Source organism: Electrophorus electricus, chromosome 19, assembly GCF_013358815.1.
Source record: "Electrophorus electricus isolate fEleEle1 chromosome 19, fEleEle1.pri, whole genome shotgun sequence".
Taxonomy (NCBI): Eukaryota; Metazoa; Chordata; class Actinopteri; order Gymnotiformes; family Gymnotidae; genus Electrophorus; species Electrophorus electricus.
In genome coordinates this window covers 13,345,924-13,359,510 of record NC_049553.1, presented here as the reverse complement: position 1 = coordinate 13,359,510, position 13,587 = coordinate 13,345,924, and the positions used below count along the sequence as shown (strand labels likewise).

Below are 13,587 nucleotides of genomic sequence, written 5' to 3'. Positions count from 1 at the left end.
CGTCTTCTTGTTACGACTGACGGGGTTAATAATTAAGGGCAGCTAGTAACGACGTCGTTAGCCGTGTTGGCGTCCCTCGTCCTGCTCTTTCTGTGCATCTTCTCGGAAGGCCTTCGCTTTGTCCCTTTGTTTGTTTTGGCAGATGTGCTGCCGCATGTTACATCGAACCCCTGGCACCTCGCCTGCTGCTCTCTTGTTGCCAGAGACATATTTGAAAATCCAGAGGCATGTGTTCACCTGTGCCTTGGCTCTGCGCTCGTGCAGGGCGAGAAGGGCTGATGGGTTCTCTCTCTTCGCCCGGCAAATCCTCGGGGAGTTCCAGGGGAACTGTCGTCTGCTGGAAGGCCTGGGATCAGGGACAGGCCTGCTGCGTGTCTGGCTGACGTGTGCTCCTTCCGGCAGGGCAATCCGGAACTCGAGTGGGCGCGGCGACGTGAAGGATGCTCTGGCCGCCGTCGACGCCTACAAGAACATCACGGAGGCGGTGAACGCGGCAGAGGAAGCGGCCAGGAAGGCCAAGGAGGCAGCCGACAAGGCTCAGAAAGTAAGAGAGAGGCCCACGAGGCTTGAGACAGACATGTCTATTGCAGCTAAGACAGTACAGGCCCTGGACAGAAAATGGGCGTTATTAGAATTACGGTATTAGCATCACATTAGCAAATGCAATTAGCATTTAGCAAACATGCTTCTAATGGAATCTGATCATTTCAGAGAACTGTTTAAAACGCGACCTAATTTGCACTGCTGTTTCGTTATGTCTTGTGTGCGTGCAGGATGTGAGTCAGGGCGATATACCCAACAGATCAAAAAATCTGAAGGACAAAAGCAACCGGCTCCTCAAAGATGCTAAGAATGCTGCCAAAGATCTTAAACGTGAGCAAAACACTTCGCTTTCTGTAACCATTCCTGAGTGTGAACCACGTCCACTTTATGTGATGTTAAATCGGAATTATTTGTTGGACAGAAACAGGTTATTTTATGTGATTTCGAGTTATGTGGGAAGGATCGCTCACTGTTCCACCCTTTGATGGGTTTTTGCGTATCAGAAGTCACGGAGGATCTGACAAACCAGCAGGAGCGTTTGGAAGCTGCAGGGAAGAAGAAGGCCACGCTCGAGAAAAAGCTGCTCACCATCACCGACGGTCTGAAGGGCGTCCAGCGAGGTGGGCGGGCTTGATCCTGGTTGTAGACTTCCAAAGACTGCCAGTGTAGACCTGCCATTATAGACCTTCTGGCCAAGTAGACAATGCTACTAGACTCTAAAAAAGATTTATGTGGACATTTCCAGCTAGCAGTAAGATAAGTGGCTCACAATTCTTATGGAGTTTTATCATGGATATCTTTCAAAATCGTACGTATCATGAAAGGGATTGAGCTGCCCTTTCTGACCCTGGACAGCACTGTTAATCTGTTAATCTGTTAATCTGTTAATCTTGTCCCCTCTGCCTTCCAAAGACGACATCGGTACGATGATCGATGCAGCCAAGCGGAAGGCGGCCGCGGCAAATGCCTCTGCCACAGACACCCTGGACAAGCTGAGAAGCATCGGCGACGAGGTGAAGAAGATCAGCCTCACACCGTCCGGCTCCAACATCGACCGCATGCTCGACGACGTGGACATGACAGGTGAGCGCACGCACGCACGCACACCGCTTCAGTATACGCTGATCAGCCCCATGTTTGGGAACGTGTGTAGAAAGGCGGAGTCTCGGGTCAGTCTGGTCACCTCTGACCAAAACCCTCCCCCGTGCCCCTCCCCCAAACCTTTTTCACTTTTTCCACACAGTGAAGAATCTGAGCAACTCCATCCCCTCTCTGCTGGATAAGATCACCCAGGTGGAGAGTCTAAGCTCGCAGATCGACCCCAACAACAACATATCCAGCAACATCAATCGCATTAAGGAGCTTATCGAGCAAGCGCGCGATGCCGCTAACAGGGTAACGCCGTTACACAACGCTAGAGTCTACTGTGCTGCTACACACTGTGCGGCTCGTTTGGGCTGCATCACTTTTTAACAAAGCCTGGGACAACAGAGGATTGCAGTCCTGCCGTCTGTCCCGGTTCTGCAGATCTCCATCCCCATGAAGTTCACAGGCAGTGAGTACGTGGAGCTGCGGCCGCCCAAGAACCTGGCGGACGTGCGAGCGTACACGGCCTTCAACCTGCTTCTGCAGCGGCCCAAGGGGACGTCCCGCGGAGACGGACGTCGCAGGCGCCAGCAGACTGCCCGCGATGCCGGCGACCTCTTCGTGCTCTACCTCGGCAACAGCGACGTGAGTATGACCCGCGCGAGCTGGGTTGTGCTTCAGAGTCCTCAATTCTTCACAGTGCAGAGCTGTCAGTTCTTACGGTGTGTTTCTGTCTTGACCTGCAGACATCTAAGGACTACCTCGGCATGGCTCTGAGGAGCAACGTCCTCTATTTCATTTACAAGCTGAATGGGAATGTTTACGAGATCAAGTCTGACACCATCACGGACTCGGACCCAGAGCCTGCCTTCTTTGACAAAGTGGATGTCTACAGGTTCGACTACGTCACTGGACAGAGAGATCACTTATCCTTGTAGTGCAACTTCTAGGAGCCGTTCTGGGATGCTAACTTGCCAAATATGTTTTATAAAAATATGCCACCTTGAATGCCACTTTATGCCACTTTAAATTATTTTTAAAAAAATATTTCTCATGATCTTTTTTTAAACTAGCCTCTATGAATGTGAACAGGAATTGCACTGTATTAAATGAACGCACATTTCACTGTAGAATTTACCAAGACGCTGAGGTCAATCTCACAAAACTATTCACATCGAATAAACCTGATGAGCCCCTGACAAACACGAAGCAAGGAGAACCAAATTACAACCTGCTGGACCTTGACCCCAGTGAGGTGGTCTTCTATGTAGGAGGGTATCCAGATGACTTCACCGTAAGTTTAAATATGTTATGAAACTATTCCTTTTTTTTAAATTAGAAACAACATAAACTTGAAAATGCACCGATTTCTCTTCTTTTAGCCTCCAGATCCTCTTAAATACCCCAAATACAGGGGCTGTATTGAGCTCTCCACCTTCAACGAGAGGTTCATAAGCTTGTACAACTTTAAATCACTGAAGCCTGACAACGTCACGCTACAGGTGCCGTGTAAGAGGTAAGGCACGTCAGACTTCCGCTGCAGACTTCCCACGCTTCGCTAAAGAGCTGTGTAACAAGTAGAGTGGGGGGATTTTGTATTTGGAGCAGGGTGCTTTGATCATGTTTGACTGCAGTAAGTAAATGGCTCACTGTGCTTGTGGTGCCCCCCCTCCATCCCCAACTCCCCTCCACCCCTCCGTGTTGTGTCTTTCACCCACCCAGATATGTGCAGCCCACCGTGTCCGAGTACTTTGAGGGTTCAGGTTATGCTAAAGTTCCGCTGGACAAGGTTTCCAGAGTGCTGTCCCTCGCGCAGGCAATGGAGACGCGCGCGGAAAACGCCGTCCTGCTCTACATCGGAGATGAGGTCAGCTTGGGCATCTACCCACCCTTCTACAGTGTCGCCTGAAAGAGACACGTGACTGCTAAAACGCGTACAGTTGTAGTGGAGGGTCACGTTTTCTACACGGTTCCTTTTTTATATCTGTTTCAAGGTCGTTTTAATGTCAGCAGATATTATTGCGTCTTGCTTTTGCTGGGTAAGGTCAGAGATGTCTAGCCTGGCCTTTTCGGTTCCGGCTCTCGTCCTGGCCCATCCAGCAAACTGGTCTTCCAGAGCCAGGGAATATGTAGCTCGGATGTGCTTTGAGCTGGAAAACAGCAGAAACCGGAGCACTTGAAGGCGTGAGGCTAGGTCGAGGAGCGCCGCGTAGGGTCTCGGAGACACTCTCTTGGAACGTGCTGCTTGGGGCCCAAGACTCACGATTTACATATGCCTTTTTCCCGTCTTACATTCGTCTGCCTTTCTTCCAGAACTCCTACTACAGCATCACCCTGGAGAAAGGCTACATGGTGTTGCGCGGACGCGACGGAGACAACGTGCTGGAGCCCAGGAAGAGCGAGAAGAAACAGGATGTGGTACGGCCCGAGCTCCGTGCGTGCCGCTGTCTTCGCCTCAGATGGGGATGGCGCTCGTTCGGGTTGAGGCGTAGACATAATGGTTTAGCTCGTAGGTCGCCGGACGTTTTAGCCTCCAGGATGGAGGGTTCATCTAGCTTTGCGTGAATGGTTGTTTGACTCAGGTACGGCTACAGAACAACAGCCCAGTTTTGTCATTTACAATATGATATAGGGCATTCTCTCCATCCCAAAAACGCATTTGAAAATCAGTGTCAGTATATCTAAGGACTGGTGTCTTAGACATGGTTTAAACTTAACAGACTAAACAGACTAAACATCTGCGTTAATGGTGAATCACTATTGGAATAAATATTAGTCTAGGCTTGGACCTGGTCTTGGTCTGGAAAAGGTGTTGGTGTTGGTGTGTGCACAACAGTGATATCAAGTGATATTAAAGTGATACTACATTTGGGATGTTGGCCCACTATAGTAAGTGTATTTGGCTAATCTGCTATATTACATGGGTAGAACCTCAAAAAAAAGACAAGCTGTCTGGCTAGAGTCTGTACCCTTAGTCAGAGTCATTACATTATTCTAAAAGAGCCATGAAAGAACAGTTTGGCTTAGACACAAACAGGTTACAGCAGCTAACGGTCTAAACAACCTTTACATGGGCATTCAGTCTGTCATGGCAGAAAATGGACACACTCGTCGCTCACTCGGATGAGCTGGCTTGCAGACTGGATGCTCTGTGCTCTGCTTTCTCGGCGGCGGGTTTGGTTTGGTTTGGGTCTGTCCCACTGGAGAACTCGAGCTCGTTTTTTTTGTGTGTGTGTCTTTAGAATGGCGAGCTGAAGGTGATCTTTGACAGTGCAAACCAGATCGTGAGGGTGCGAATGAAAAACACAGAAGTTCTGACCGGGCCGTACTCGCAAGGAAACTTCAAAAGCTATTATATCGGAGGCGTTCCCAGCGATTTGAGAGAGAGGTGCGTCTTTCTTCCTTTTCTTTTCCAACTTTGTACAGAAAAATATGTACAATAAATACAACCCAACAAATAGCTTTTCACTTACAATGAATGCAAGTATAATGTACAAGAAACCCTGTTTTGGGAATGTGGAGTGCGTTCTTGTTGCTGATTGGGGCTCTCTGGTACTGTGCTCACAGAGACAACATCACAGCAGTGCCTCTAAAGGGCTGTGTGTTCAGCGTCAACGCTGCCGGCAGAACTCCGACCATCGCGGAGAAAGTGGGCGTGAGCCGAGGCTGTCCCAAAGAAATGCTGGTATGGGGAATCTGGGAATGTCGGGGTTACGTTAAGGGATACAGGGGATGAGTGTGGTGTGAAAACACGGAAGAGTGCAGCGTTCTTTTATTGGCAGCAATATTCTTAGTCTTCCTCATAGCAAAAGCAACAGGAAACTCACAGAGCTCCAGGAAACAAGGTGTTCGATTTTCACTGTGTCTGTCGTGCTGTTTTTTGCAGACCTCCAGGAAGGCGGAGTTCTGTACAGGAGGGTCCTTGGAAGCCCCGCCCAAGGACTTTGACCTGGCCGGGGATGTGACGCTGTCTCTGGGCTTCAAGAGCACGGAGAACGAAGGCCTACTCCTGCAGAACAAACAAGCTGTTAGTGTCACACAACCACACACACACACACACACACACACACACATATACCCACACACACACACGCAACCTCACACACACCCACCCACACACCCACCCACACACACAACCTCACACACACACACACACACTCATGTATGCTGCTTGGTTTGCTGCTCCAGGGCCGAGATCTAGGGCTCAGAATGGTGAACGGATCTGTGATGCTTCAAATCCAAGACACCGTGTGGAAATCCAACAAGCAGTACCAAGACGGCGAATGGCATTATCTTACTGTTATCAAGCGTGGACAAAGGTATGTGTCTGTTACATCTTGTGAGATGTTTATTTTCTTTGTCAAAAGTAAGTAAAACACTTCACAGTTCCCACTGTTCTTTTCTCCGTGCGGTTATCAATTGACTGTAGGTGTGTGACCATGTGACAACCTCTTGCCATCCCTTACAGTGTTGAGCTCCGAGTCGATGAGCAGGACGTGGGTGAGATCCAAGACTCCATGCCTCAGACCATCAACTCGGATAACATCGTCTTGGGCAACGGCGACTTCACAGGCTGCCTGGCTAATGTCTACTTGAGAAGGTCACTGTCAGTTCCGCAGTGATTTCTGTATGCCGTGATCAGTACTGAGGCTCATGTCCTCTGTCACATCCATAACGTCATTATACGTAGTAGTGTCTGCAGTATGTGTATTATCACTGTGCTGTGAGTTAATAATGAAATGCACTTTAAGAGCTGAGAGAGTGTGTGTGTGTGTGTGTGAGTGAGTTTTATGGTGTGTTTGGGGTGTGTGAGTTTATGGTTGCTATGGTTCACTAAACGAAGAAGCTGGTCTTTACAGGCCCCGTATTCAGTGGCGAGCAGAGGACCTGAGCTTGTTCACCTCCACGGGCGACATTCTCCTGGATGTGTGCACCGTCACACCACCACCCCAGAGCATGCTGGCCCGCCACGGGTCCAGCCGCTCGCAAAAGGTGAGGAGCGGCCCGGCCCGCCCCCCTCGAGGGGGTACCTCTGTGAAACGTGGGTGCCCAGAGTGCTCTGCTGTGCTTAGAGCCACAAAGCTACCATCTCCGTGGTGAAAAAGCAGTTCTTACATCATAAATGTAGCACGCGTGTCGGCATGGCGACGGGCCTCAGACGAGTACCCTGGGACTCGGCTCTCCGAGCGTTGGGACTCATCTTGTCAACAAGTCTGCACTGAGTACCAACTTTTGCAACTTTGACTGTTGCTTCAGTGTCGCAGTGTTCGCTAACATAACACCACACACACATGGTATTTACGCACTTACCCCTGCACAGATTACACCACGAGCATGTCTAATTTACATAGAGACCCCGCCTCTCTCACACAACTGAACTGAGCGAAATGTACTGATGCGCACTGCGTGCACTGAGGGGCGTTGCCCTGAGAATAACGCTTCTGGACGCGGGCTTTTCGTCACGTAAGCGATGTGAGTCTCCGCCCCCTGCTGCTTGGCGCGCTCACGTGTGTGTTGTGTACTTTGTTTTCAGAGATGAAGACCATCCTGACAGAGTGGACTAACACTGAGAATGCTTGTCCTCCACCTTAGACCACTGCTCTCTGATGCCCACTTTCACCACCGCACGAATATTTCTCTTTTTGTTATCGTTAATTTCACTATTAAATATTTTCGATTTTTTCTATTCCTGACTTTTGTATGAAGATGGTAAAAGAGGAAAAAGGGAATAACATCAAGAGTGATTTCTGTTTTCACACTGTCCTATTTATACAGTACGTGTGTGTGTGTGTGTGTGAGAGTGTGAGTGTGTGTGTGAGAGAGAGAGACAGATCTACTAATAAATGCTCAAATCAAGTTCTTACCCAATCAGGCAAAAATACTCATTTGTTCTTGTTCACTTCTCCATTCAACCAACACACTAATAATCCCCAAATCCATGTTTTCCTACTTACCAATCATCTGTGTGTGTGTGTGTGTGTGTAGAGATGAGTGAGGAACATAATGTCCAAGTAACTAACGAGGTATTGGCATGCAGATTCAAACATAACTAGGTTGGCCATATCACTCCCTTCATCAATATCTGAGTGAGAGCAGATGAAGAGTCACAGCAGTAACAGTGTTACTGGACCTGCACACTACAGTACCACATTCACACACACTGGTAAACCTGCAGAACATGAAGGGGCTTGATTGTTACATCTCATCACTTTTTAAATAATAAATGATTGTGTATTTTTAAACTGAGAACCTAATAACATCCATAAATTCACAGCATTTCATAATAAATACTTTTCTGATTTTACATGCACTATGTTTATAAGTCATTCATATTCAAAATGTTACAAATACTTCTTCAAATACAATTAATTTTAATATACAACCTGTGACCATACACTAGCAGGATGTCTATTACACTTGGGGGGTGTTCAGCTGCCTGTAGGAATATTATGTGTTCCAAGTGTTCATTCAGTTATGCTACATTAACACTGAGGTACACGCGCTTCCTGAAACTTATGTCTCGATTAAACCTCAAAATACTTTGTTGATCACATGCAAACATAATTTCTGAGCTCAGACATAAGCGCCGACTGTCCGTGCGTCACCACGGACTACGGGAGTAAAAGAGACGGACCAAAATATCTTCCAAAAAAGACGAGACAAATGGAGTCGGTGGAACAGCCAAATCCATGTATGGAGGCTAGAGTGAGGTCTAAGCCTGTCTGCCCTGGGTGCAGTCATCCCAGTGCATCTGAATGGGGAGACCTGATCTCAGGTCAGTTTACTCCTAATGCAGAAACAGCCCTCCTATGAAAATATGACGTGCTCAGGCAGGTCCTGGGCCTCGGCTCTCGAAAGCATCGGGATGTTCAGGGCATGTTGGTGTCGTCCAGCGTCATGACTGCGTGCCCCCGTACGGCTGATAAATGTCCAGGCCAGCCGCACAGTAGGAATGTCTTCGGAAGCTGGAGATCGTAAAACCTGTCGAGGGATTTGACTGCAGAAGCTATGAACCAATCAAACTCCACTGGGTGGGGCAGAGACCCGACTTGGGTCATCTGTGGCCTTTGCAAAGCAGTTAAGCCCAAAAAATAAAATCACAACTTTTAATGCTTGTAATTGGGTGTTGTTAAAAAGTTTGCTGTTTTAGTTCACTTTGTAATTTTTTTTAACCATTTTTTGTGACTCCTATAAAGAATTCTGAGCCCCCAAACATAACTTGTTCTCTTCCAAAGCACACACTTCCTTTTCTGAAAATGTCATCCTCACTCATGCTTTGAATTAGGATTTCTGGTTCTCAGTTTTGACTTTGAAAAGTGACATGAGGGAAGTCAGCACCATACTAGGACCAAACTATTTTCACACATTGAAGCTTCAGAGCTTCTCCTGCTAAATTTTGAGGATCCAGTGCCTAAAAAAAGGCTTACAAATACAGAAAGGGAAAAATCCTTAAAGAATAAAAAGAATGCATGTTTGGAAGGAATGATAAAAAAAACTCTAAAGCTCCGCAGCACATGCATGCGCATGCAGTGTGTGTATGTGTGTGTGTGCCCCTCCCTCTACCCCGTTCTGTTATGCTGAGATCTACAACACTGAATGGCAGGAAGATATATCGAGTCCCAGCGGGTTCCCACATTCAGGCCATCAGTGCGGGTCCAGCTAAGGCCAGATGAAGCTTCGTATGGGACGTGTGAACTTCTGTTTCCCATAAGCTGACCTGCAGGCGCGCGAGAACTTCCAGAGGTTCTCAGATAGGATGCGGTGTACTTTAGTCATCAAATACCAGTTTGCTTTACGTTACTGACAGCTCCGTCTAACACCGGAAAGGCTGGGATGACCGAGAGAGTGGCACTATCCACAGCAATCGCCAGAGGACACTACTGATTGGCTGTTGCATCTCACGCGTGTGTGCGCTTTGTTCTACAGGACAGCAGAGGGACGCTGAAACGCGAAGGAGCCGCCGCCTGCTTCCTCCCCACTGCGCTTGGACATTCTTTCCAGCTGGCAGGAACTCCCAGCAGCGCCACCTTCAGGGCTCCGCCTGCGGCCATCTCCTCCAGGCGAGCGCGCCGTCTCCACATCACCTCGCACGGCGCGGCAGACGCGCCTTGGCGCGTGCGATGCGGGCCAGTGAGTGCGGACCTTTTTTGAAACGTTGCTTTTGCAGGCCCTTCTTTTCCCTGGATGTTCGGACGAGGTCGGCTGAGGGTCTGCTGCTCTACAGTCCCTCGGAGCAGGAGGAGTTCCACCTGGCTCTCTACGTGTCCAAGGGGAGAATCCGCTTGTCGGTCGGCCGCCGGAGAGAAATCTTCAACCGGGAAAAGTACAACGACGGAAAGTGGCACACGGTCAGCTTTTGTGGGGTTTATTTAATGTAAATATGACGGACGTCAGGGCTTCAGAGCCTTACAGTATGCCAGATGATGTTGTTGGGTACAACGACTTGCTCAACCGTTAACATTAACCCAAGAGCATGGTTAGAGTACTCACAGTGTTAGAAATTGAGTTCAAGCTAAATGGAAATAATCGTTCCATTTTCCACATCCAAGATTAAGTGAGGGCTGAGATGTCCATGGGCAAACTGGCGTGTTCTGGAGTTGGTTCCACAGCTTGGTGGACATCTGTCCCCCAGTTCTAACCAGAGCTCTGGAGATACCAGGACATACAGCAGCCAGTCTGAGAAGCATTACCGAGGGCTTCCCTGAAAACGTGCTGTAGTGGTTCCTCATCATGGGCTCGGTTCTGCTTCAGGTGACGCTGAGCCTGGAGAAACGCAGGTTCCGCCTGGTGATTGATGGCCTGAGGGCCCAGGACGGACTGCTGGAGGCAGGAGAGAGCTCATCTCTGCAGCTGAGCTCAACCGTTTATCTGGGCACCCCTCCAACATCCACACAGGCTGATCTCAAGGTAACAAAGATTAGACATGAAATATTCAACAGACTAGTAACTTAATTGATAATGGGAAAAGCGGTATACTGAAATTCCATCGTTTTGCCTGGTGGAATTATTTTTCTTTGACATTTATCCAGTAAATAGAGATTCACCTGAGATTTTTACCACCTTATATCCAGTGGAAAGTTTTGCCCGAGCATGGTGTGGTAGGCTGTGTACGCAACTTCAAGATGAACGGCATGCCTGCAGCAGCACCGTTGATGAACCATGGGGTGGGTCCTTGTTTTGAGGGCCATGCAGAGAGTGGAGCTTACTTCTCAGGACAGGGAGCCTATGTCATCGCTGGTGAGTACCAGCCAAACCTATGTCAATTTAGGGGGAAATATCTTTTTTTAATAACAGTAGAGGCACACAAGATTATGAATTATTGCATATCAATGTGAATTTGGCAAATTATGCCGTTAACGTCCGACCATCAAAATGTACTATCGATAACAAATGCGATAATAAAAAAGATTTTGTTTAGATATTAAATTGAAAATTTGACCATGTATTATTTGAGTGTGACATTTGGCATACAGAAATTATTTTGTAAAAAGGATACTTGTAAGTATAGTGACTACAGGTGTTTGTGCAGATGACTCCTTGGTGTTGGGCCAGCAGAGCTTTGAGCTGGTGTTCGAGGTGCGGCCCAGTACAGAGACCGGCCTCCTGCTGCACGTGGGAGATGCCCACCATGTCACCGTGTTCATGCGGCAAGGAGAGGTATGCCATGCTGTAGGAGAAAGGAAAACCAGATCAGTCCCCAGATCTTCCCCCAGATCAGTCCCCAGATCTTCCCCCAGATCAGTCCCCAGATCTTCCCCCAGATCAGTCCCCAGATCTTCCCCCAGATCTTCCCCCAGATCTTCCCCCCAGATCAGCCCCCAGATCAGTCCCCAGATCAGCCCCCAGATCAGTCCCCAGATCAGCCCCCAGATCAGTCCCCAGATCAGCCCCCAGATCAGTCCCCAGATCAGTCCCCAGATCAGTCCCCAGATCAGTCCCCAGATCTTCCCCCAGATCAGTCCCCAGATCTTCCCCCAGATCAGTCCCCAGATCTTCCCCCAGATCAGTCCCCAGGTCTTCCCCCAGATCAGTCCCCAGATCTTCCCCCAGATCAGTCCCCAGGTCTTCCCCCAGATCAGTCCCCAGATCTTCCCCCAGATCTTCCCCCAGATCAGCCCCCAGATCAGTCCCCAGATCTTCCCCCAGATCAGTCCCCAGGTCTTCCCCCAGATCAGTCCCCAGATCTTCCCCCAGATCTTCCCCCAGATCTTCCCCCAGATCAGTCCCCAGATCTTCCCCCAGATCAGCCCCCAGATCAGCCCCCAGATCTTCCCCCAGATCAGTCCCCAGATCTTCCCCCAGATCAGCCCCCAGATCAGCCCCCAGATCTTCCCCCAGATCAGTCCCCAGATCAGCCCCCAGATCAGTCCCCAGATCTTCCCCCAGATCAGTCCCCAGATCTTCCCCCAGATCAGTCCCCAGATCTTCCCCCAGATCAGTCCCCAGATCTTCCCCCAGATCAGTCCCCAGATCTTCCCCCAGATCTTCCCCCAGATCTTCCCCCAGATCAGCCCCCAGATCAGTCCCCAGATCAGTCCCCAGATCAGCCCCCAGATCAGTCCCCAGATCAGTCCCCAGATCAGTCCCCAGATCTTCCCCCAGATCAGTCCCCAGATCTTCCCCCAGATCTTCCCCCAGATCAGTCCCCAGATCTTCCCCCAGATCAGTCCCCAGATCTTCCCCCAGATCAGTCCCCAGGTCTTCCCCCAGATCAGTCCCCAGATCTTCCCCCAGATCAGTCCCCAGGTCTTCCCCCAGATCAGTCCCCAGATCTTCCCCCAGATCTTCCCCCAGATCAGCCCCCAGATCAGTCCCCAGATCTTCCCCCAGATCAGTCCCCAGGTCTTCCCCCAGATCAGTCCCCAGATCTTCCCCCAGATCTTCCCCCAGATCTTCCCCCAGATCAGTCCCCAGATCTTCCCCCAGATCAGCCCCCAGATCAGCCCCCAGATCTTCCCCCAGATCAGTCCCCAGATCTTCCCCCAGATCAGCCCCCAGATCAGCCCCCAGATCTTCCCCCAGATCAGTCCCCAGATCAGCCCCCAGATCAGTCCCCAGATCTTCCCCCAGATCAGTCCCCAGATCTTCCCCCAGATCAGTCCCCAGATCTTCCCCCAGATCAATCCCCAGATCTTCCCCCAGATCAATCCCCAGATCATCCCCCCAGATCAATCCCCAGATCATCCCCCCAGATGTCCCCAGATCAGTCCCCCAGATCATCCCCCAGATCAGCCCCAGATCAGTCCCCAGATCTTCCCCCAGATCAGTCCCCAGATCAGTCCCCAGATCTTCCCCCAGATCTTCCCCCAGATCAGTCCCCAGATCTTCCCCCAGATCAATCCCCAGATCTTCCCCAGATCAATCCCCAGATCTTCCCCCAGATCAGTCCCCAGATCATCCCCCAGATGTCCCCAGATCAGTCCCCCAGATCATCCCCCATGTCAGTCCTCAGATCAGTCCCCATGTCAGTCCTCAGATCAGTCCCAAGATCAGTCCCCAGATCAATCCTCAGGTCAGTCCCAAGATCAGTCCCCATGTCAGTCCTCAGATCAGCCCCAGTCACCCGGGTCAACTGCAGTGCTGTATTAGATTGCTGATGTTTTCTTAGCTTGATAAATAGTTGGCAAATTGGATTTTCCCCTATTTGATAGCTGATTGGTCATTACTGATATACGTGACATATTTTCCATTTTTGTCACTAGGTCTGGGGCTAGGTTTCAAATTGAGCAGGTCAATCCTGATCAGATCATTGAGATCTAGTATGATGATCTGGAGCTTTCACAGCATTCAGGATAGTTTAGGATAGTGTGTAGCACACACTACTGCTGTAGTTTATGAAGACTAATGCTGAAAGCATGACAGCTGCATGAAAGAATGGTACACTTTTTTTTTTTTTTTACAGAAGATTAAACATAGATGATTGCACAGGTGAAAAATGTAAGCATGATTGAAAACCAA

At 49.5% G+C, this 13,587-nt stretch overlaps 1 protein-coding gene across 1 annotated transcript in view; it reads left to right on the top strand.

The window, feature by feature from the left end:
• The window catches only part of si:ch211-241e1.3 (laminin subunit alpha-3), a 64,383-nt gene that overhangs the window by 48,990 nt on the left and 1,806 nt on the right, over positions 1-13,587 (top strand). Inside the window, exons 54-75 of the mRNA XM_035536635.1 lie at positions 403-544; positions 774-873; positions 1,047-1,163; positions 1,456-1,626; positions 1,787-1,938; positions 2,071-2,274; positions 2,376-2,524; positions 2,761-2,923; positions 3,012-3,145; positions 3,352-3,496; positions 3,943-4,047; positions 4,872-5,017; positions 5,197-5,314; positions 5,516-5,656; positions 5,818-5,948; positions 6,098-6,229; positions 6,489-6,621; positions 9,556-9,689; positions 9,797-9,977; positions 10,381-10,536; positions 10,701-10,866; positions 11,159-11,286. Of these exons, the coding sequence (XP_035392528.1) occupies positions 403-544; positions 774-873; positions 1,047-1,163; positions 1,456-1,626; positions 1,787-1,938; positions 2,071-2,274; positions 2,376-2,524; positions 2,761-2,923; positions 3,012-3,145; positions 3,352-3,496; positions 3,943-4,047; positions 4,872-5,017; positions 5,197-5,314; positions 5,516-5,656; positions 5,818-5,948; positions 6,098-6,229; positions 6,489-6,621; positions 9,556-9,689; positions 9,797-9,977; positions 10,381-10,536; positions 10,701-10,866; positions 11,159-11,286 (3,148 nt within the window). The remainder of the gene's footprint in view (positions 1-402; positions 545-773; positions 874-1,046; positions 1,164-1,455; positions 1,627-1,786; positions 1,939-2,070; positions 2,275-2,375; positions 2,525-2,760; positions 2,924-3,011; positions 3,146-3,351; positions 3,497-3,942; positions 4,048-4,871; positions 5,018-5,196; positions 5,315-5,515; positions 5,657-5,817; positions 5,949-6,097; positions 6,230-6,488; positions 6,622-9,555; positions 9,690-9,796; positions 9,978-10,380; positions 10,537-10,700; positions 10,867-11,158; positions 11,287-13,587) is intronic.